At 42.8% G+C, this 23799-nt stretch overlaps 1 protein-coding gene across 1 annotated transcript; it reads left to right on the top strand.

The window, feature by feature from the left end:
* The first annotated feature begins 4693 nt into the window (after positions 1 to 4693).
* mbd6 (methyl-CpG binding domain protein 6) lies at positions 4694 to 23573 on the top strand. The gene is made up of 13 exons (XM_072684762.1): positions 4694 to 5208; positions 7752 to 7949; positions 8725 to 8864; positions 9425 to 9527; positions 11057 to 11225; positions 11526 to 13589; positions 14107 to 14942; positions 15124 to 15283; positions 16413 to 16552; positions 18397 to 19119; positions 21226 to 21275; positions 21368 to 21431; positions 22363 to 23573. Exons 3-13 carry the CDS (start codon positions 8749 to 8751, stop codon positions 22420 to 22422), a joined length of 4485 nt encoding a protein of 1494 aa, XP_072540863.1. The 5' UTR covers positions 4694 to 5208; positions 7752 to 7949; positions 8725 to 8748; the 3' UTR covers positions 22423 to 23573.
* The last annotated feature ends 226 nt before the right edge of the window (positions 23574 to 23799 follow it).

The raw sequence follows: 23799 nt of genomic DNA on the forward strand, positions 1-23799 counted from the left end.
ATGTGTGTTTTGCATCATTTTACCCAACTTTTAGCAACCGGTACAGCGAGCTCTTCAGTCTGTTCACTCCCCCTTTTGGCACTCACTCTGCTTCCGAGTGAATTGTTCATAAATGGTTGATGCTGTTATATTTGTTTTAGAGATGTGCACATTCTCATACAGAAATAAATATATTGGCATATTTTATAGTAAAGAAAATATCTGATAAATATATGGTGAAATATTCACAGGTATTTCAAATACATTATTTGGATTGCAATGTATTCCCAAGGTGGATGTGTGTTTCCCATGAAATCCATTTTGGCATATGAGTGATTCTTTAATTAGGGGAACATGTATGTCCCCAGATTATAAATTAATGTTAAAAATACTTTAGGTTAGGTATTAAATATATTGTTAATTGTAAAAAAAAAATGGACCAAAACCATTAAGATTTCTTTGTTTTAATAGACTTTAAATCTTCTCTGCTCCAATAAATGATCAATTAATTTAAATAAACGTGTGCTTTTATAATTAAAAAACAGAATGTATTTTTTGTATGTTTATTTATTTCTAACCTTTGTAATATATCCATCACCAATTATTCATCTAAACAGATGTTTAGTGTAGGGATGCACCGATCCGTTATTATGATCAGATGTCGGTCCTGATATTAACAAAATTAGCTGGATAAGATGGATCTGATAATTCAGCTGATCCATGGAACCGATCCTTTCACTTTAATTGGTTGCTGTGAGACTGCACTAAATGTTTACATGTTTGCAATTTTTGGTTGCTGCTTGTATGTTTGACCAAGTTATTTATTTATTCTCAGCTTCAGCTGCTAGATTTTATTTCAAATAATTACTGTTTACGCTAAATATTTAAAAATAGGAATGATTACAGTTTGTGTGTGTGAAAGTGAAGCTACTTATTTTCATTTTGGCTGATACATTTTATGTACTTTAATATAGTTTGAATTTGAATGCTGTGTCCTGCACAATTGTTTATTTTAGTGACAAATAAATAGTAATTAAGTACATTTATAACTATGTATTAATTTGTTATATTTTGTAAAGTAATGTTTAACATTACATGGTGAGGTATATGGTTTATTAATTCATCAATGGTATCGGATCTGTTTCGTGTATCGACCAACGCGCAAAGTTTATGCATCTGTTTCGGATTTGGAACTGAAAAAGCCGGATCGGTGCATCCCTCGTTTAGGGAGTCATTTAATTATGTATCTCTCCTGATCATGGAGTAGCTTCATGCAACATCATTACCAATTTATTATTTTAGAGCAATATTAATTATCTTAATTTTAGTGTATTGTATACTAGCTGTTGAGTAGTGTAAGGAAGTCCATGGCCCAGGGTCTTTTCCTAAAAAACAGAAGTGATATCATTACCACAACACATCATTACCAACACAAAACTGGCTGTGATGGTAATGAAGTTTCATTCTTTCATTCATTTCATTTTCACTATGATACTATTATTTAACCATGCTAGTATACTACTTTCAGCATGTATACTATTATTATATGTTTTGAACTGTTTAAAATTATTTTTCTTACTTCATAAAAGAAGGTTTCACTGTTTTTCAGAAAGAAAGAGAGAGAAAGGGAGAGAAAGAGAGAGAGAGAGAGAGAGAGAGAGAGAGAATATACAGAATAAAGTAAATAAAGACAAAGCAATCTAAGTGACCCCTTTGGAATTATCTGGATTTCTGCTTGGCAAATAAAATAAAAAATATAAATATTAAATATGTGAATTCTATGTGAGTTCATTTCTGGTCATCACTGAGTGTTTAAGGCTTGTAAACACTATAATTGCCACAAAACTATTGCTAATTTTATTTTTACCCCCAACTGAAGAATCCTCCATATTCACATGTGTAAAACGTTCAGTTCTCACATTCAGTAACTGCAGGACACGATTCTGAGTTGAATATCTCAGCAACATCAAAATTCCACAAGGAAGGAAAAGAGACCAAATATGTGGGGGAGATCGTTGGGCACAGCCTTTAACTCATGAGCTGTATAGGAACATGTAGTCCATCCCATTTTTCTGTGTTGCTGAAAAAAAAACAAGCCTGACTAGCATAAGCTGGTCCAGCAGGTTAAGCGAGTTGACCATCTTAGCTCTTGACCAGCATAGGGTCTGCTTGTTTGTTTTAGTTTGATGGTTTAGCTGATCATCCTGCATGACCAACCTGACCAGGGTAATCAACTGGAATTACCAAACTTATTGGCCACCATGATCGTCTGACCTGTACTTGGTCAAGCTGGTCATGCTGATAGACCAGCTAGTCTATTAAACTCTAATGAAAACATATGCCATGCTGGTTAGGGGCAGTGGTGGCTCAGCAGTAAGAGCTCTGGGCTATTGATTACAGGGTTGTGTGTTTGATACCCGGGCTTGAGAAGCTGCCACTGTTGGGCCCTTCACCCTCCCTGCTCCCAGCAATGGCTGCCCACCCCTCTGGCCATGTGTGTTCACCGTCCACTGTGTGTGTTTCACTGGTGTTCATGTGGGTGCAAGGATAGGTTAAAGGCAGAAGCCAAATTCCATCTGTGTCCAACCCCAATTGGGTAATATGGTTGTCTTGTCCTGTCAAGACCTAAAATAATGAAGTAGCTTCACCAGAACATGATATGTTTCAGTGCAGTGTTTAGTAGAAATTGTATTTTTCAGTTCATTTACTTCAAACAATCAGGCTGTCTTTAATTTCCTATTTTTTTTTTTACAATTTTTAAAGCATGTTTACAAAAATATTTGTTTTTAATCCATTTTAATATTTGTTTTCAGAATGTTTCTGCATACCTAGCTAGCCATCAACACTGATAGAAGCAGATATCTGGTTTAATGTGACGTTAAAAATGACGTTATTTGACCAAAATGTAATGTCAGGGTAACGTCCACTTCCAACAATAATTTGACATAGCCAACATCATATTGACATAAAATACAAATATTAGTAATGTACATATATATTATGTAATGCATACATATTAGTAATGTATGATGACCAAAACCCATCGTCTGCTAAACTTCATAATGTGAACCAGGGGGGCCATATTTGAGCATTTTAGCTTTGGTTATGGGGTCCCTGGTGTTAACATCCACACAACCTGAAATTCTAATGTTATAAAGTGCTTTTATATTGTTTTTTAAGTAAACTAAATTGAATGTCTGTCTAATGGTGAAGTTTTTAATGGATACATAACTTCCAACAAAAAACAAAAATCAGCGTCAGTATGGTGTTGGGTTTTGACATTGACGATTTTCATTTTCAAGTATAATTCTGTCTGAATGTCAAATTGACTTCCGGTGACTGCTGGATACATCTGACTGACATATTGTGGGATAACTGCACATACTTCTCACATGTTAGAAGTCCTATTTCTTCTTATTCTTCTTAAGTCCTTATTTCTTCTTTCTTCTCTGTCTCTGTCCTTTATTAAGTACTAGCTTTATTAACTTTATTAAGCGCTATACAAATAAATCTGACTTGACTTGACTTGACTATTTCAGATGTCTGGTCCAACGCGACCAGACTCTGCAATAGCTTCTTCCCCCAAGCCATCAGACTTCTCAACTCAACTCAACTTCTGAACTGATGTCTTTTTTTTGTTACATGCACACACACACACACACACACACACACACACATACACACTCTCTCTCTCTCTCTCTCTCTCTCTAACCATTTACCCCAGATAATATGGGAAGCATTTTTACACAAAGCATTTTGCACAAATAACTTTACTACCTCACTGGACTCAATATTTATTGTACACTGCATACTTTGCACACTACCCCTAATTATTTATTATTCTCTGTCTGTACTGTACTGTGTTGCACTTGTGTCTGTATGCAGTGTCTATGTTGCACCATGGTCCTGGTGGAACGTTGTTTCGTTTCGGTGTGTACTCTGCATGTAGTTAAAATGACAATAAAACCACTTGACTTGACTTGAAAAATTCTCCACTAGCGTTATTAACTTTATTAAGCGCTATACAAATAAATCTGACTTGACTTGACTTGACTATTTCAGATGTCGCGACCAGACTCTGCAATAGCTTCTTCCCCCAAGCCATCAGACTTCTCAACTCAACTCAACTCAACTTCTGAACTGATGTCTTTTCTGTTACATGCACACACACACACTCTCTCTCTCTCTCTCCCTCTCTCTCTCTCTCTCTCTCTCTCTCTCTCTCCAACCATTTACCCCAGATAATATGGGAAGCATTTTTGCACAAAGCATATTGCACAAATAACTTTACTACCTCACTGGACTCAATATTTATTGTACACTGCATACTTTGCACACTACCCCTAATTATTTATTATTCTCTGTCTGTACTGTACTGTGTTGCACTTGTGTCTGTATGCACTGTGTCTATGTTGCACTGTGTGCACTGTGTCTACTGTGTCTATGTAGTTAAAATGACAATAAAACCCACTTGACTTGACTTGAAAAATTCTCCACTACATGGAAAATAGACAGAACACTTTTATTATAACATGCACTCGTGTGTGTGTGTGTGGCGATAATAAACTGGAACTGAATTGAATAAAACTCCCCATTGCATTAAAAACAACCGCACACTCGATTCCCTGAATCGGACACTTCTACTGAATCGGTTCGCGAAAGCTGAATCGAGCTTCCCATCACTCCAGCCAGAGTGCATTGTGGGTACGGAATTCCCTGGGCCGAGGGGCGCCAGTGCGCAGGTCCGAGAGGAAACTCCATGATTTTTTTTGGCACGGAATCCTAAGGAAAAAAAAATAGGAACTTGAACTAGGGATTAATTGAAACGGCGCATCACAGAACCGCGATCCGAGTCCGGCTCGTCTCCAGCGGTTCCGCGGGCGAATGGCTGCGTTCGAAGCGCTGGATTGAAGAATCGCGGTCTGCTCGGCCGACGGCGGAGATCCGCTCGAAATTAGGATCATTTCGGGGCGACAATGCAGCGGGCGCAATAAAACCCAGCTAGCGTTATTGCTCTTTGTTTTTTTAGGCAGGACGGACAGAGGGAACCTAGGAAAAGGAGGGGGGAAAGTGACCAAAAATCGTCCGGCGGGGTGGACAGCGCTCGCAAACAATCGGCGGCACTTGCGGGGAAAGTCTGTCAGAAAGCCCTCCGTGCTCCCCGGGTCCTGAGCGCTGCAACGCGGCTGAGAAGGAGCAGGAAAGCAGGAAACTTCATAAACACAGAAGGTAGATAGATAGCTAGCTAGCTATGTGGTTAGCCTGCCCTGCTAGCGCTAACACGGGCTGGCTAGCGGGCTGTGCAGCTCAGCTCAGCCCAGCCTGATACTAGCTAGCTAGCTAGCGTTATGGCTAGCTATATCCACCTCGGCCTTTATCACACCTTATTTTACACTTTTATTCCCTCACTTTCTTCCCTTTGTTTACCCCACACTTTACACCCCACACCGCCTTTTCATTTCGGTCACCGTTTCTTCTGTAGCCTCTTAGTTAGCATGCTAGCTAGCTAACTAGCCAGTAGGCTACTTGTTATGGGGGCGCTAGCACTCTAGCTAGCCAGCTAGCTCCCTGTTTTAAACTGACTGATCCGCTCCTTCTCCTTCACCCTCTCCTTCCAGACAGCACCAGGTCCCTCCCTGGAAAGGCGAATTCCTAAAAGCACGTTCACCCCTCGGAGCAGGATTTCAGCTGCAGTTCAGCCGCTTTTCTGAAGTCTGGTGGAGGTGAATCCTCCTCTGAAGGGAGTGTGCTGTTTGTTTTCGTCCAGGCTCTCCGTGTGTTAACTCAGCTAGCCAGCTACTTCAATCTCATGTCATGCAGTGTTTTGGTCTTCAGATTGGGACATTTCCAGCCAATTTAGTGAGACCTAAAGAGTGAGCTTAGTGGCTGAAATGAGGATTTATTAAACAGAGTCTGATTAAAAACAAAAAAAAGTCAAAATTCAAGTCGGATGTATTTGTATAGTGCTTTTTACAACCAGCTGTAGCTCCTTCATTGCTGTGTTTGGAGCTCCTAATTCAGATCTGTTTACTCTTCTAGCCTCTGAGTCTTTTGGTTTTTATCTTCTAGGGTTTGAAAGCGTGAGCTCACGTTGCTGAAATGTCCTGCCAGGAAAGTATCAAAGTATCAGAGCCTGACTTGGACTCCAAAAAGTCCAATTTCAAGTGAAGTTTATTTGTATAGCTATCATACTTGGTCACTGTATGATCACTGCAGCCAGGGCTGTAAGTGCAGTTCTGCAGTTCGGACTATCATCCTAACTAAATCATCCCAGGGAGAGCAGTGCAAGGAGAGAAAGGGCGAGAGATGAGGAGAAAGAACTGAAAAGTGCTACAGCAGTCAATTATTAGCAGACTAATAATAATAATAATAACAACAACCTGATTCTCTCGCAAAGCAGCATGACAGAAATCTTAAGACGAAAAGAAGCCAGATATGTAATAAAACTTGTAAAACCAAGTGAGCCAGTGACGAGGACGGACTTGGGGGGGGGGGGGTAACTCTGCGAGGAACCAAGGTGCACCCATCCTCTATAGAAACCACTTATAAGTGATATTAAGTCACCTTAACACCACACAAGTCCATTGTTACACACAAGAGTACCGGTATAAGCATTGATGATGTCCAAACTTGTATCTCCAAAATGTCAACTATGCAAAAATGTAACTTTTAATGGAAGTCAGTGTAAAAAGCTTTTATTCCAAGTCCTTTTTTGAACTTTTCTGTTGGTCTCTTTGTCGTTAACATTTCACACAGTGTAAAGGAATGGAGATACAAGGTTTTTGTGTGCCTGTATATATGCTATGCGATTACTATTACTACTAGTGGTAGTAGTAGTAGTAATAGAAATGCTAATTCAGGCACAATATGAACCCAAGTGCTGGTGCATCAGAATGCATCCGAGATGTAATGTGGAGTATAGCAGATGCTGGGAATGGTGGGCAGGCAGCTGGTGTTGGGGCAGGTAGAAGGAGACCCCAAACCATCAGCTTTCCATCAGCATCAGATTGGACAGGTGGGCAGTTGTTAACTTGGTTCTGTTTGGATTTCGAGGGCGTAAGACACTCCCTGTTACTGTTCTTAGGGTCTCTTTCTGCATTTCTCCCGACTCTGACATGTAACGTAATCATCATCCTCATCCTCATCATCAGTTCACCAGCGTTTGCACTGCAGCAAATGGAGACCGTCACTTCTTCCTGCACTCCAAACAGGAAATTCTGTGACACATTTCACACCTTCGTTTTGCCACACTTCTCCTCACGCTCTTCCCTGTGTTCCTTTGTGAAAGCAGCCGCTCCTTAGAGTGACAGCTCACAAGTCTTTTACTTTTCTACAGCAAAGCACTTTCCTCTTACAGATCCAGTGTGTTTTAAACAGTTTGTGCTTAAGAAAAGGTGCCAGTTTGATTCTTTGAGGAATGGTTCATGGAAAAATCAGATTTCACAGTTCTTACCGCACTCCAAACTTTGTCAATTCACAGACTTTTAATGACCCTCAGATTTGGTGTCCCAAAAGTCTGTCACCCAATAATTTGTACCCAGAAACTTTGGACACATCTTTGACATTGGGACGTTGGTAACATCTTTGTGGATGTCCTGCGTTTGGAGTAAGGAGAAATGTCTAGAAATGGGGTTTTCAAAGAACTAATGCCTTTCTAGTCATCTTTTTATAAGAGTTACAAAATCCCCAAGAATTTACATAATTCGATAATTCCTCTCTAATGTGAAATCAATTATTATGTACTATAATGAAGTTAATTCTCTTTGTTTCAGATTGCCAATCTCAAGACCTCATTTCAAAACCAAGACGAGACAGAAGATCCTGAGCTCCGAAGAGAAGAGAAGAGAGGAGTTGTTTGTTTGGCTGGATTTGTGTTCAGTTGTCTGCAGCTCTGGTAACGCTATTTGAGATGTCCTCACAGGGGTGGATTTCATGGACGGTGCTGACCCAGGCTGTATAAAGATGAAAAGGTACTGTAGGAAGTAAACTACGCTGCTTCATAGTTTACTTATTCAGGTTGAAGAAAGGATTCAGCAGATTTGCAGAATTTTGAGTCTGTAACTAGGTTTTGTCTCCACTGTTGCAGTATATATGTATGTATGTATGTATGTGTGTATGTATGCAGGCAGGTTTCTAATCAGAAGAGTTGGGGTGAACAGTGCTGTTTTCATTAAGTTAACAGCCAGTTTAACAAAAACTGGGTTTGAAAAAAGACAACCTTCCCTTTAAGACTGGAATGCGGGACTCTGAAGTGGTGTTTCTCCGGTCTGACAGTTTGGCATTGATTGATTTAGCTTGAGGTCCCATACTTGGACACAGGCGTTTGTGTGTTGCTCTCGTTGCGTCTCGAGCTGTTCATTTTTGACTTTAGTGCAGGCTGAACTGAGCCACAAATTAAGTGTTTGAGTTACTGTTCGTCCGGAGCATTCATGCACATGTATCGTATTAACCTAGGGTATCATGTTGTAGCTCATTGATTTGGCTGCTGTTGCACATTTTAGTGTTATCAACATGCTTTTCTGATGAATTAAGACCTCTGCGTACTTCAGAGTTGATTTGTGTGTGTTGATCTTTTAACATGTGTGTTTTGTGTGTTGCTTAAAGAGACCCTGATCATGATGAAACGTTTATACTATTCACCACCTTCACTGGAGTCAGTGTTTGCAGTCTGCATAGCTGCTGATCTCAGAGAGGGTTTACACATATTTGGAAGACTTCTGAGTTGAATATGGTTTGGATCTGCAGGAGCTGGATGCGAGGTAGCCGAAAATGACGGGGGGCAGTGAGAATGCAGCAGGAGAAAAAGATGGTGGTCCGACGCTCACCGCTCAGGTCCCTGTTGGCTGGCAGAGAAAAGTGGAGGATGGGGCCGTCGCTTACGTCAGGTAATTTTGCACTTCTGTTGCCCTTCTTTCAAGTTCTTTTTGTGGCATCCTTCAGAGAGCATGTGAATTGGCAAACAGATGTGTGTGGAATTGTATGTGGAATAATTTCCATTAAATTATTCATGGAATAATCATGAACTGCTGAAAATAGAAGGGCAGTTTTTAGTACAGCAGCAACAAAGTGTTTTGCATAACAACAGGGTGCCCACTAACACACTGTCTGTATATATTTACCCAGCCTTCTGTTCGAGAACTCTTGAGTTCTTTACAAATATATTGACTTTACTAAATACTAAACACGATTCAGAAAGGACTGCAGCTCTGAAATATTAGTCGCTTTGTTCTGAAATTGCCACCAGTCAGAATGAACTATTTTCACTCTCAGTACAGCAGTGGTGTTGCGAGGCAGCTGTGATTACACACAGATGTGTGTGGCTGTTCAGCAAAGCAAACTTCAGTCACACATTCAAATGCATTCACTGAGCTGTCAAACTGACACACTCTCTGCGATCACAGCCGTCCCAGCTAAACATCTGTGCCTTTCTTTACCCGTCTCTCAGCCCAAGTGGTACAGTCCTGTGCTCTGTGGAGGAGGTGAGGGTTTATCTGTTGACAGACAGCACCTGTAAGTGCGGACTGGAATGCCCACTTGTCCTCCATAAGGTGAGATCCCTGTTTAATTTTTTAAAACGTTGCAAAAGTCAAGTCAAATTTATTTGTATAGCACTGTGGTCACAAAGTGGCTTTTTAAACAAGCAGTAATTAGTAAAAGACAAAAAAAAGAAAAATAAATAACATAAAAAGACATGAAAAGACCCCCAGTGAGCAAGCCAATGGCGACAGTGGCAAGGAAAAACTCCCTCAGAGCTGGAGGAAGAAACTTTGACAAGGGGGACCCATCCTCCTCTGATTAAAACTATTTATAAATTATTGATAAAAGTTACCAAACCATCTATAATATAACATCAGTCATAATATAAGAACCATGGTGTAGTATAACTTAATATAGTCATGGCATTGATGGTCAGAGTAATGATAGTTAATAGTGGTAATATTAATAGTGACAGATAGTTAAGAGTCCATTCAGGTTTTAACACAGTCATTAGGCAGGTAGCAGTGGTACAAAAAAGGCATAAGACCCCCTAAATAAATCTACACAAACCCCTTACTTTAACAATCCCTTTGTACTCCCTTTGTAATCCCTGTGCACAACAGCTGTGTGTGTATTCCAACAACACAAATACTGAGGTTAAGCCAGCTGACTTTTATCAAATAATGGCTAAACTGGCTAGAAATAGAAGAGGAGAATTAGCTGAGATTTCCCTTCCTTAAATGCAAAGATATTAACCTTAATGAGACATAATGAGGAGTTCTGGTATTACTAACTGAAGTTTTACTTGGTAATACCTAACCAACCCTCTTTTTAAACCCTGTGCCTAGGCCCACACTTCTTCCCACAGTTCTTCACTCTCATAACTACATTACTGCTACAATTAGCATAATTTCATAGACCCTAAAACAGAATCCTGTAGGACTCCAGAAATGTGCCAAAAAGACCAAATATTGATTTCTGCATAAATATTAATGGGTGAATAATAAATATAGGGTTTAGTGTATTTATTAGCTATTAGCCAATCAGCCTGTAGTTCATTATTGTTTTGACTTAAAGCACAGACTCGACATTTCCAATGTAGACATCCTGAATCCTTTGTGATGCTGTGCGGTAACTAAAAAAAAAAAACAACAGATACAGAGAGGTAGAACTTGCCCTCTTCCTTTTGTGTGTGGTAAGCACTGCCAAACAAGTCTGTGCCAAAGGGAAATTGTACCAGATCCAGGCGTCATTGTTATTTTATAAAGGAAGCTCTGGAGCACACACACAGCTCCAATCGACTTCCAGTAGTCATCAGGTTACTGCTAGTTCATGTCTAAAACAGCCCTGTCGAAACAGTACTGTAATTGGATCTTTGGGCCAAGTTCTACTACGTATTTTAACTGATTCACCCACCTATTTAATCTTAAGGCAAGTTTTCAAGCACCAGAAGCTTCATTGCCAGATGTAAAAAGTAACGTGCTTCAGTGTGTTCAATAAAATTTGTTCTTCGACAAGTGTTTTGGCCTAAATAGCTTTCAGAATAAATGTGTTTTTGCAATGTTTTGCAGCCTTTATATAAATCTTCCTTTATATACAGGTGTTCAGCTTTGACCCTGCTGCAGTGGTTCAAGCTCCAAGTCACCAGTCAGGGAAAGTGGAAGAGGACATGACGAAACTTTGCAACCATCGTAGGAAAGTGGTCGCCATGGCTGCTTTGTGCCGGAGCATGCAGACCTCCCAAAATCCACTGTCTGCTTATGGCACAGGTACGCCAGGCAATTCTACCTCAGTCCTGAACTTATGTTTTCCCTAGTAAGCTGACTATTGTGCTGTAATGTGCAACAGCTTAGTATAGCCCACAGCAACAGTTTATTCCTTACATAGGCTGAAAATGTAGGTTATAGACTAGCAATGGGTCAATTAAGGGGGGGTTGGTTGAATTATCCAACATTTTTAAGTAGTAATGGTCTGTAGGATTCTGGCAGTTCCAGGAGTGTTTCAGGGTGCTTCTGGACAAGGACTGAAAATCTGTTCATTCATCGATCTATTAAAACTGTGTGTTTTAGGGAGTGGTGTTTGCTCAGTGGATGGCAGAGAGCCGAGAGGATCCATAGCGGCTCGTGGAGACATTGGCCACTGCACTTACCCAAGCCAGCCAATACTGAACCAGCCTAGACCCGGCAGCAGTAGCAGCTTTCCTGTTCCCTCCCCTGTATCTGTTCTGCAAAATGGATCTGTCTCTCACCCTACCTCTGTACTGGCTGCAGATCAGAGCTCACCTTTAAAGAGGCCTCCCTCCCAGTCACCGGGGCTCAGCATTGCTGCTTATGGGAAACAGCAGTGGAGCCCCCATCTTGCCATTACCCAAGCCATTCTCCAAAGAGCACCTCACAAGCCCCCTTCTCCCAGCACTACAAAAATAGACACACATCCACATGCATACCAGCAGGATTTGCCTATTTCATTTTCTTCTCCCCCTTCCTCGTCCTCACCTGTGATTGGCAGGGCAGTGCAGCCCCATCTGCATGGAACGATTGTGAAGTCTCCGTCTCCTCTTTCTGTCTCTTCATCCCCTTCTCGTGCTCTGGACTCCTTCTCTCCACGTCAGCGATCCCGTCACTCCTCCACCTCCTCTCTCTCCGAGGGAGGTATAGGATCTGTTCTCAGTCATTCTCAGGGGGTCAAACCCCCTGCATCTCCTCTGCACTCCAGTCAGCCATCTGCCTCCTCACCCAAACTTCTTCTGCCCCATAGTAGTCCATGCATCCGTCAGGAGGGTGTTTTGCAGCAGTATAAAGAGTGCAGCACAAACACCAACATTAACTCCACCCAGCATCATAACGCACTCAGCAACCAAAGCAACCTTCACGCGTCGCAGAACCCGCAGCTGGCCCATAGCAGCCACTGTGACAGGAGGAATGGGTCGGGGGCCAGTACCCCTTCCCCAGGTCTGCTAGGTCTCCCTTTGGGTCAGATCCTCTGCCAGCAGAAGAGCCAGCAGCAGCACATCAGCAGCTCTTTTCCAGCCAGCAGCCTCCTGTCAGCAGCCGCCAAAGCCCAGCTGGCCAGCAAGAAAAGCCAGAACCAGTCCAGTGCTGCTGAAGCAGTGGCTGCACTCCCTCTTCTGGACAAGGACCAGCAGTCAAAGGTATTGATTAGCACTTTAAACAGTAGCCTCCACGCCCCTACAGGCCGAACTCAGTCTTTGACGGCCTTTTTGCTCCCCCACTCCTCTTCCCACATTGCCCCTCACACTTTGACGGATAAAACATTACGCCGTAAGCGCCAGCGTCGCTCACCTACCGTGCTTAGCATGCTGAAAGAGTCGCAGATGAATCGGGCCACAGGAGACCCGCCTGCTTCTTCTTTGCTTGTTCCTTCCCCCTCTTCGTCTTCCTCCTGTAGTTCCCCTCCTCCCGTCCTTCTTTCAGAGAACCACCTCCAGAACCCACGACTTTCTGGTGCGCTTCCGGCCTCCTCCAACAGTGTTTTGAGGCAACCAGAATGGGAGGAGGGCAAGAGGACAGTACTTGCCAACTCCCTTCCCCTCTCTTCCCCCTCTGCTTCTTCCCAACCTCTATCTGCCCTGCTCCAGCTCCTTAGCATGCAGAGTGCCCAGAATGCCACCCAGTCCAGCAGCACCACAACGCCTGCTGTGCCAAGCAGACACACAATCGCATTGCCTCCTACTTCGCCCACTCCCATCAACTCGCAAACACCCAACTATGACAGCCAGCCTGCCCCACATGCACACATCCACATGCAGCAGCCCCCGCACCAAAGCTTGGTGCCTACTCTGGATCCTCTTGCTCAGCTGCCAACTCCTCATCCCATTCCTCTGATGTGCGAAGACTCGGAGGGAGCCGCAGTAAACCTCAAAACAACAGTGAACAGTGCCGTTCTGAACCTGAGCCAGCCACACGCAGGCAACAGTGCAGGAGCCGAGCCTTCCGTTAGCAGCCAGACTCTCAGTGCGATGAGCCAGCCTCCCTCAGCCAGCTGTCTGCATGTGTCCACCCACCCAGAGAAAAGCTGTACATCCAAACTGGGGGAGACGGGTCCAGATCACAACATTTACCAAACAAATCAGCCAAACCAGTCTTGCCACAATCAGCCTATGGAGAATGAGGGTAAGTGTGTGTTTTAAGATTTTAGAGAATTATCAGTTGACATCAGTTTAATATTACATGCTTTTGAGTATGCCACTTGCAGACAGTGGTGAGACTAGAATACTAGACAGAAGTCTTTTGACTTATAGTAGAAACAAGCAGTTACAAGACAGCCATTGTTTTCTTAAGATGCCCTTATCCTCAGCATTGCACTGAAGGTCTAGTGCTGTGGGGAGTTTAAATCCAACAGAACTGGCTCTTACATTCAGACCTTGATTAACTGGGTGAGATGTGTTTATTATGTTTGGAATTAAACATTGGAAACACTCCCTCCCCTTCACCACATTAAATCCTAAGAGCCCACGCGTCAGCTTCTCCCTCTCATAACTTAAATTAGATATTGATTGAATAGTAGATACCACACTGTTGACGATTCTGAATGATACATCTTAATTGTAGTTACTGAATTATATGCAATATAATGTGCCTGTGGGCTCAAGAGAGTGAACTGAGCAACTATATCTCATCTCCCCTGCAGGTCCTGTACTACCAGAGGAACCTCAGGACTTGGAGACTAGACTGCTTACTGGCTGTGAACCAGACTCTAGCCTTCCCCACCCCCCTGCCCCTACTGCTTCCTCAACTGACCTCCCTAGCTCTCCTACTGACCCCACGAGTGCCCTGCAGTTGGCTGAGTCTTTTCCCTTCATGACGCAAGAACAGTTGCTCCAACTGCTCTCCTCCACTGCGGGCCTGCCCTCGCTTCTTCCCCCTTTCTTAGGCTCTCTGCCTCTGGGACTGTGGACAGGCGGTCAACCTCCTACCACGGGAAACGGCACCCAGCCGCCGCCACCAAACAACCTCCTTAACCAGGCTTCCCCTCTTAACATTCTGACTTCCACTCTCGGAGCTCAGGGGGAGTTCCCGTTGAACCTCATCAGTCTTCTCAATCCGCCTGCGCCTGCTCCACCAGCTCCGGCCCCAGGGCTCGAGGTTGGTGAGAAGAACCCCGGGCTGCAGGCTCTGCTCATGGCGTCCTTGCTCCTTGGACAGAACCCTGCTGCCATACTGCCATTGCCGGGACTCAATCTGGAGCTTCCTCCCCCGCAGCAGGTATTTGGGGAAGGAGTGTCTCTAGAGAAGACCCCTGCTCCTCTGCTGGACTCTGTACTAATGGGGCCAGGGCTCCTAGAAGCTCTGCAGGCTCTAGCGCCCTCCGCAGATGGCCAGTCACTTCTGCTCTCCGCCCAGCTTACTCCTCCTCCCCCTCCTCCTACTGCCTTCTTGTCCCTCAACCCCACCTTGCTGGCTGCAGCTCTCGCCCAGGCAGAAACCCTTCCCAACCACACACCATCCCCCCCGCCTCACACTCAGGTACACTCATGCGTGCACAACTGCTGATTGCATGCCCCGTGTACACGCACACACACACACACACACACTGTTGCACGTTTGTCTGCATGCTGTAGGTATCTATGGTATCTTTTTCAATGTGTAACCTTTTATAGGTCTAGTGCTTCATGATAAAATGGATCTGTGTGTTTGTGTGCTATAGGGGAGTCTTTCCAGTCCTGCTCTGGTCTCTACCTCGGTGTCCTGTACCCCTCTGTTGCCTGTCTCTGGGCAGGAGGTGTGTGACTCACTGACCGAGCAGGAGAAGACCAGCACCCAGACACCTCCGTTTCTGCCGCCACTACTCCCTCCAGGGGTCCTGGGTGAGTGCTAGGGATGAAGCTAGGGATGTGCACGCACAGCTTGTCTATTCCCTTGAGAAGTATTGCTAATAGAATAGGACATTACACAGATAACCATGAAACTATTGATACCATTCCTGATGCCAGGCATGGGCCAGAGAGGTATAAATCCTCTGAAATGATGGTGCTCCATCCAGTACTTTTGGAGTGAGTTGGGTTGGTGGTGATCATCCAATATCCTGACCTCACGAACGCTCTTATTGCTAAATGCAATCATATTTAATTAATTTGATCATGATGGCAGCAGTTCTGTTTCCAGAACTCTGTGGCTCATATTTTATGGGCAGTAAAGCCTTGAAGATACAGTATCTCAAGATAGTCTAGTGGTCTGATTTCAACAGCAAGTCAACCCTAACGGTTCTGTAAAACCAAGTGGGATTGACTTTTTTTGCCCGAGATGTAATGTGGGATGTGAGCTTGGCCAAAGGGTCATCAGATGGAAAGATGTGGGTTGATATGTGGGAACTTGGTGAGCTTCCAAGTTTTTCAGCTTTGATATGAACTTTATTTTATTTGACTCCCGCTTCACAGTGCCAGTTTCAATACTGAATACTGTCAGTTTTGACATGTTCTTGAAATGACGAGATTGCCCTTTCAACAACGCTGTCAACAAAGAGAAACTCACAGATTTTGCAAGTAGTTTGCTCAGAAATACTTATGCAGCATAACTAGTTTTAGAGGTTTGGTGTTCCTCAGACAGAATGCATTGCTATCGAAAAATAATGCCATAGGCAGCTAATGCAACTTTAAAGACTTTTCAGGCTTTGCTATGTGTTCTGCTTTCAACCCCTGTTCGTGCTCTGTAGAAGTCATTTTGGTTTATTTATTTTTTCCTTTTTCACTGTAAAAAGCAAAACAGTTTGTCAAGTCAGTGAAATTCTTTAGTATTCTCTCAATTTTATTGGACAATTTTGAAACGAGGGAGTAATGTAATAACAAAGAGAAGCATGGCGAATGTTGCTTTGCGTGTATTATAGTCATGTAAGCACTTCTGCTACTCGAGCAGTGAATAGAGCAGTCTGCTTTACATGTTTTAATGTTGGTAAACATCATTGCATTAACTTGCTTTCTGTTTTGCTCCTGTGTACAGGTGATCTGACTGCTCTGGGCAATATTAATAGTCTTCATGGTTTACTTGGAGCAGGACATTTACTGCTGCCCCAGGCTCCCTCTCTGGGCATGCCACTGGCACAGAACCAGGCTGGCCTCAACCCTCTCACCTGCCTGCAGGTAAACCCCTTCAATTAATGTTATATGCACAACACAGGCTACATGAACAGTGCTTCAAATAGCTGCCATGACTTGTGACTGTACACAGTAAAGAGATTTACAAATGAAAAGGAGAAATTACGCTTTCGGAGTTGCTTTAAAATTTGACTGACTATTTTGAAGACCTTCCCAATATCCTACACTTTGGCGACGTCTGCTGGTCAAATGCATGTAAATTCAAAGTCATGTGCAGTGAGATTTGTCCGCCAGTGGGATTTGTCTTGGTCGGTTCCTGGTAAGTATGGTCCCACCCGTGGGATTCACGCGTGACGCAGCAGTTATCTTTAACTCTACTGATTCATCAGATTTGCTGATTAGTTTTCCCACAGAGAACAGCATGTCCTAAAACACAGCCAAAACACAGCATTGCCTGCAGTCTGTGTTAATCAGTGTAAATTGCATCTCATACAGACAGCATATGGCTGCTCTACTCGTTTGAGCTACCTTTGAAAAAAGCAATGCTTAAATTTCACTAGTCAGGTTTAAGGTAAAGGTGCACGTATTTGTCACTGTACAGTGTACAGCGAAATGTGTCCTCTGCATTTAACCCATCTGGTAGTGAACACACACTCACACACACACACACACGTGTTAGGGGCAGTGAGTACACACACACACACCCAGAGCGGTGGGCAGCCAACTCCAGCGCCCGGGGAGCAGAGAGGGTAAAGGGCCTTGCTCAAGGGCCCAACAGTGGCAGCTTGCCTGCAGGTTTGGGCTTCTGGTAACCTAACCGATCTGGTCATATAATCTGTGTGAATTTGCCAATTTGAATGCAGTGTTTTTATGACACTGTAAACAAACAGCTTGGTTTGTTATTCACTAGTTTCCATAACCCTTTAAATGATTATTGATTAGTGCATGGTTTTGTATTTTTATAATGTTATTTTAAAACACATCATCAGTTCCAGGGAGTGCGCTGCTTTGCAGCTGACCTAGAGCTGAATCAAGACAGAAAAGGGGGACCCATCCTCCTTTAGTCTAAATTACATATACATTATTGATGATAAGCCACTGTACCACCACATAAGCCCATGTTCTTCTGCTCAGGTCTGCTAATAGTTGTATAATATAATCATAATGGTAAGAGAAGAATGGTAAGAATACTGAAAGTAATGATTATGGTTAATGGTGGTGGTGATAAATTGTAGCGATTAGTCCATGAACACTTCATCATAGTAAGTAGTGGGGGGTGGGCAACTCGTCTGAAGCAGAGCCTGGCGGTCCTTCAGTCTTATTGGATATTTTCATGATCCAAAATATTTTCAGAATATTTTAACACACAGACAATATTCATTGTGGTGGATTTAAAAAAAAAAATGCTATTCAGATACTTTCCTCCAGTTAAACATGGCTAATTACATTCTCTGTAATAAAACAAATTTATCACTACATGAGCATTTTCCTCATTGCCTCAGTCCTAGCTTAAACTCTGCTCAATAATATGAATGTTTGTCAGTGTGAACCTGTGTTTGAATACTAGCCATGCGTTTGACAGCAGGTATGTCCCTTACCCATGTAATAAACACATGATGCATGCCTAGAAGCACTGTTTCAGAGAGTTTTTAGATAACTGTTTGAAATGTGCCCAAGACGGTGTTGACATTTTTTTTCCTCCATTTGTTCTGCTGTTAAGCATAGTGTAATGCATAATAATGAACTTATGAATCCCTTGGAGGAAACATGTTCGTATTACATCATATCAGTAACTTGTTTCTGTCAGGAACGTGTGCGGGTGTGTTTGTTCCAATACTTCTTAGCAAAATTTCTAAATTAGTGAAAATATTGATATTTTTATATTCCAGCTGTCTATGGCTCCAGCACTCATGGGGGAGAAACCACTGGCTCTACACGAGAGCCCCCCGGCCCAGGAGGACCTTCCTCCCTCTCAGCTGGGCCAGGACTCCCTGCTGAACCCTGGACACATTCAGACGCCCACTCAGCAGAGGGATGAGTCAGCGGGGACGACAGATTCTGGACTGCTGGACCCTTACGGTTCCTTCATGAACACCATCTACACATCCTTTCTCCAGGTGAGTGGGCGTAGCTCTGAGGGAGGAACGGACTCCACCCCACTCTCGTACCCAGAGCTCCCACCCCTCCTGCAGCAGCCCAGTGCCCCACCTTCCCTCAGTCCACGGCGAGCGTGCTCTGTGCACAACCCCGACCTGTCCCGGCTCAGCATGGAGGCAGCCCAGTCACCGGCTCGTGGAACACCTAAACTCACAGAGGACCCCTCCACCCCACCGCCCAGTAAACCTGCAGGAGCGGACGCGTGTCCTGCAGACGCACCCCTTCACCTCAACTTTATGGAGGAGGCCAAGACCGACGGCTCTTCTAAACTGTGCGTCTATAGTAATGGGATCGGTTCAGGTGCCGGAGCAGCAGGAGGAGGAGGAGGAGGAGATGATGATGAAGAGGATGATGATGAAGAAAGGCAGCCACAGGGCTACTTAAGCCCCAGAGACAGAGTGACTGGTGACACAGTGGACGAGACCATGGGTAACGCAGACACAGAGCAGGGCAGGGTGAGTATTTGTGTGGGGATTTAACCACAGGCAAAGTGCTTTAGGGCTGCTGGTTCACATTATTTACGTATTTATTCATAAGACGTTTAATTTTGCAGTGCTGTGTAGCGATGTAGCCTAGTGATGCAATTAGACAGTGGTGTTTTGGGCAGACACTTCTCCTTGACATGCCTCTCCACTGCTTCACAGTTTAACATTTCAGATTAAGCCGATCAGATGTGTTTAACGTATACATTCACTATTTTAGTTTAAGGATATTTGCATACACTTCTAATATTTGCAACAATCACTTTTTTGCAAACAGTCCCTCTCACATCAGGGCACCATAATGTTTGGGACATTTTGGCTTCACAGGTATTTGATTATTCAGGTGTGTTCCATTGCTTCAGTAGCGAAGGTGTAAGTTACCTAGACTTGCTTCTAAGCTTTCAAAGTCCTTTGGGGCCTGTAGTCACCGTTGTACAGTGTGAGGGCAAGAGCTGTGCCAATGAAAGTTAAGGCTATTATGAGGCTGCTAAACCATTAGAAACAGCCATTAAACCTTGGGATTACCACAATCAACAATGTGAAATATCATTTAGAAGAAAGAACACACCAGTGAGCTCATTAATCAGAAGGCCAGGGAGGACCTCCACTGCTGGTAGCAGAAGAATCATCACTAATCTAAAGAAAAATCCTCAATTATCTGCCTGTCAGATCAGAAACAACTGCTATCCGCAGAAGACTTCATGAACAGAAATAAAGAAGCTACAATGCAAAATGAATACCACTAAACAATTAATCCACTAATCAAGGAAAATTGTGTCTTTGTCCTAAAAGTTATGGAGTGCACTGTAAATTTCCAGGGGTTTTGGGGGTTATTAGATCATCTTCCTGAGGTAAAGAAAGGTCCTGGGGAAGAAAAATGGTTGTTGCTCCCAAAACACCTCAATTCAGTTTAGATTGCCTCACTGTAAAGTCTTCTACAGGCATTCGTAATATGCTTTTTTACTAATTAAATATTTGGTCACCTAATCAAAGTGTTTTTCATCAGCCGCACAGCATTGCTCATCTTAACCTTCCCAGTCTAAAAGGTGCTGAAACCCTGCAACAGTTGATACAGAACTCTTCACTCACATCAGAACCGGTCCTCCCATCTGTCATGGTCCTTTTTCTTTTCTTTTATTTTATTTTTTACTTGGTAATTGGAAAGCAGCCTTGAAGATAAGAATTAAAGTGGAAAGTATTACTAATTATTATCATGATTATATAATTAGTCTATAGACTATAATGATGAACTTGATCCTGAAGTGTCAGTAAAAGTATTTTAATAGGTAAAAAACTGTAGAAAAGAGTAAAAGCAGCAACACTTGATGACTAGAGAATTGCACACTATTTACACACATATTTATTTATTTATTTACACACTATTTAGTAATCACACTATTCATATATGTTTTTTAAATTATTAATTTATTTGAAAAGTTACACTTTATAATTACGCCTTCATAGTAACCAGGGGCGCTGTACAGTCAACACACTCAACCAACACACGCCGGCCTAAAGCGGCAGTGACTTGGGCACTCATTCAGATTCATTTTTAGAGTAACCAGTTTGTAGGAGGAAACCCACGTGAACACATGGAAAACATGGAAACCCAGATAGGCACTCAAATACAAGACCGCAGCGCTGAGCGTGCTAAACCTCTGAGCCGCCCGAACTAAACCGGTGAAATCTTTTCAGTGGTATTAAGACATGGTTGCTGGAGCTATTTTATTGGGGGTTCTTCATGTTCTTTGTGTGTTTAAACAATACAACCACTGATTGTCCTCACCCCTGACAAAGGCCCACAAACAGAAACACAGTGGTTATTAATATGTGTGGAATTCTTCAGTCAGGTGTTGCTGGTGTCACTCTTTTCTACAGTGTTTCCAAACTTGCCTGCTTTAATTTGGTCATTCAGAGGTTATACCGACCCCGTACTAGTTAAGGTACTAGTAGTTGATTTGACTGGTCCTGTCCTGTCTTGATAGACATGTTTAAACCGGATATTCAAACTGCACAGTTGATTACTAGCTGATCAGTGAGCATTCACTGTAACGGACCTCCGTTTTCCCTTTGCCACAGGCTACAGAAATCCGTACAGGCGCCAGAAGGGGGAGAAAAAGAAAGCAAACGTGAGTGTGATCATAAATGAGGACAAGAAATCTTTAATTGAAGTTTTTTTTCCCGCTCTGTAACATTTGTCTCTCTCCTTTTTTTTTGTTAGGCTGCAGCGAGGACCAGAGATTCCAGCCGATATCGACAGCATCATAGAAGAGCCAGCAGCTACGGTAAGCAGCAGCCAAGAAACACTGACATTGTGTGTGAATGAATGAATTCATTTGTTTAATGATTGAAAATACACAGCACCGCCCAGCAGCCATTAGGCATACTTTAAATCCTCGAGGATTAAAACATTTATTTGTTTATCCTGCTTTTGTTGAAGTTACTGTCTCTACTCTCCAGAGAAGGCTTTCTGCTAGATTTTGAAGCACTACTGTAAGGAATTCATTGCATTCATTGTCAAGAACATGAATGAGGTCAGGATGTTGGATAATCACCATCCTACATCACCCCCAACTCCCCATCTTGTCTCAAAAGTATTGGATGGAGCACCATCCATCATTCCAGAGAACACCGCACCTCTGCTCCACAGCTGAATGCTGGGGGTTCTTACCCCTCTAGCCCATGCCTGGCATTAGGCATGGTGCCAATAGGTTCATGTTTATCTGCTGAATGCGTCCAGAAACATTTGGACATGTAGTTAATATCAGGCTGTGTAAGATGTTTGTTACTCTCACGGATGTTCTTTCTGAAATAAATAAATAAAAAAAATAATTTATATATATAATATAAAATCTCAACTTTACAGGAGAATAAAAAAAAAAAACAAGTCCAAGTCATTTTGGAGCATTTTTATTGATCCGTTCATCATGAAACTTTGACACAACTGCCAGATTCACATAAAAAAATGGAGGTACAGGGTTTTTGCATGGTAGTGACTATAAGCAACTCTATCCTCCACTGTTAACCAACAGAGTGTGCCTATAATAAATAGATAGACACAGTGGGAAGAACTCCTCAGCAGAAGCATTTACATGTAGCTGTATGCATGTAAACAGGATGCATCACAAACGGTTTTGACTTGAGGGGCTGTTTGTGGCTGACAATAGCAGGTGTGTCGTGATCCATTTCTAATCCTGTTTGTTTTCTGTGACACAGATTGCACTGCCAAGGCCAGCGAGAGCTGCGAGAGGGAAAAGGCGGCGCGTAGTCAGATAGACGCTCGAACTGGAGCCCTTATCCTACTGTACTTTACCCGCCAACACCAGCACTGTCACTATGGCAACACCACAAGGGCGCGTCAGGGGCGACTGCGCCGCACTGTGAGGACCCGCAGAACAGAGTCTATGTCTCCAAAAGCCCTGTTACCTCACTTCCATTCTCTTCCTGCCCTCCTTCTCTATCCTGTTACCATCCTGTTTCTGACCTCTGCCTTCTAGTTACACGTTCGTAGTGACGGTGACGTGAACAGTGCTAGTTATGGAACTGGCTTGTGAACACTACTACATGCAGATTCACTCCAGCTAACCTATAGTGTGGCGAATTGTGTGAGAACATCTGTGTGTATGGTATGTATGAATGTGGTAGTGTGTGTACACATTTCATTTTCAGCAGAAATTGGAAATTGGAGTTCAAAAATGTTTATTATGGGCCTACACCACCCTCTATCTGCCAATCATTGTTACTGCACTATAGTGTCCTTCCTATTAGCCATTGTGCTGCAGTAGGTTAGGGTTCCACCTAAACTTTGACCAAAAGGATATATGAATAACTGGCTTTTGCTTTTGCGATAATCTTCAGAACCTCACACTTCTCAAAGGACAAAGACTAAAAAAAAAAAAAAAAATACAAGTCAAACAACCTCATGAGTCGAATTTCAGTCCCACATGGGAGTAATGTATGTACTGTATGCGTGTGTGTGTTTGTGTGCGCATGTGTGTATGTTAAGTTGCGGGGTCGGAGTCTGATACTGTGATCAGTGGCAGATTCTGCACGTATGGACAGAGCCGTAACTCTACCGCTCCGTTGAGTCTGAAACCCGGCTGCCACTTCATCAACGCAGGCACAAGAATATTTAAATAATGGTTTAAAGTAATAATGAGGATGATTATGCAATTTTACTAATGAATTTTATGTAAATATGTACAGTTTTAGTATTTTATTTTGTACACTTTTTTAGGAAAAAAATGATCAATTTGTAAAGTATTTCTTCCTCTGAAAAACTCCTTTCCTTTCCCATATTTACGTTTGATTTGTAAAGAGAATACTTTGTAAGTTGTGAGCAGTAGCATTTCTTTTCTTTCTTTTTTTTTTTATGGGAGTTGACTTTTTATTTAACAAATTAAAACGTTTACCAAATTCTGAGAACATATATTGGTCCTGAGTGTTTGTATGAACTACACTGTGTGCAGAATTATTTGGCAAATGAGTATTTTGATCACGTCATCCTTTTTATACATGTTGTCCTACTCCAAGCTCTATAGGCTTGAAAGCCAACTACCAATCAAGTAAATCAGGTGATGTGCATCTCTGTAATGAGAAGGGGTGTGGTCTAATGACATCAACACCCTATATAAGGTGTGCTTAATTATTAGG

Source organism: Salminus brasiliensis, chromosome 7, assembly GCF_030463535.1.
Source record: "Salminus brasiliensis chromosome 7, fSalBra1.hap2, whole genome shotgun sequence".
NCBI lineage: Eukaryota > Metazoa > Chordata > Actinopteri > Characiformes > Bryconidae > Salminus > Salminus brasiliensis.

What these genes read in the sequence shown, in the direction of transcription:
- mbd6 (XM_072684762.1), top strand. Translation starts at nt 8,749, where the DNA reads ATGACGGGGGGCAGTGAGAATGCAGCAGGAGAAAAAGATGGTGGTCCG. An exon ending in TCAGCCTATGGAGAATGAGG is followed by an intron (nt 13,590 to 14,106) that starts GTAAGTGTGTGT and finishes TCTCCCCTGCAG; the next exon opens with GTCCTGTACTACCAGAGGAA. An exon ending in GGGAGAAAAAGAAAGCAAAC is followed by an intron (nt 21,276 to 21,367) that starts GTGAGTGTGATC and finishes TTTTTTTGTTAG; the next exon opens with GCTGCAGCGAGGACCAGAGA.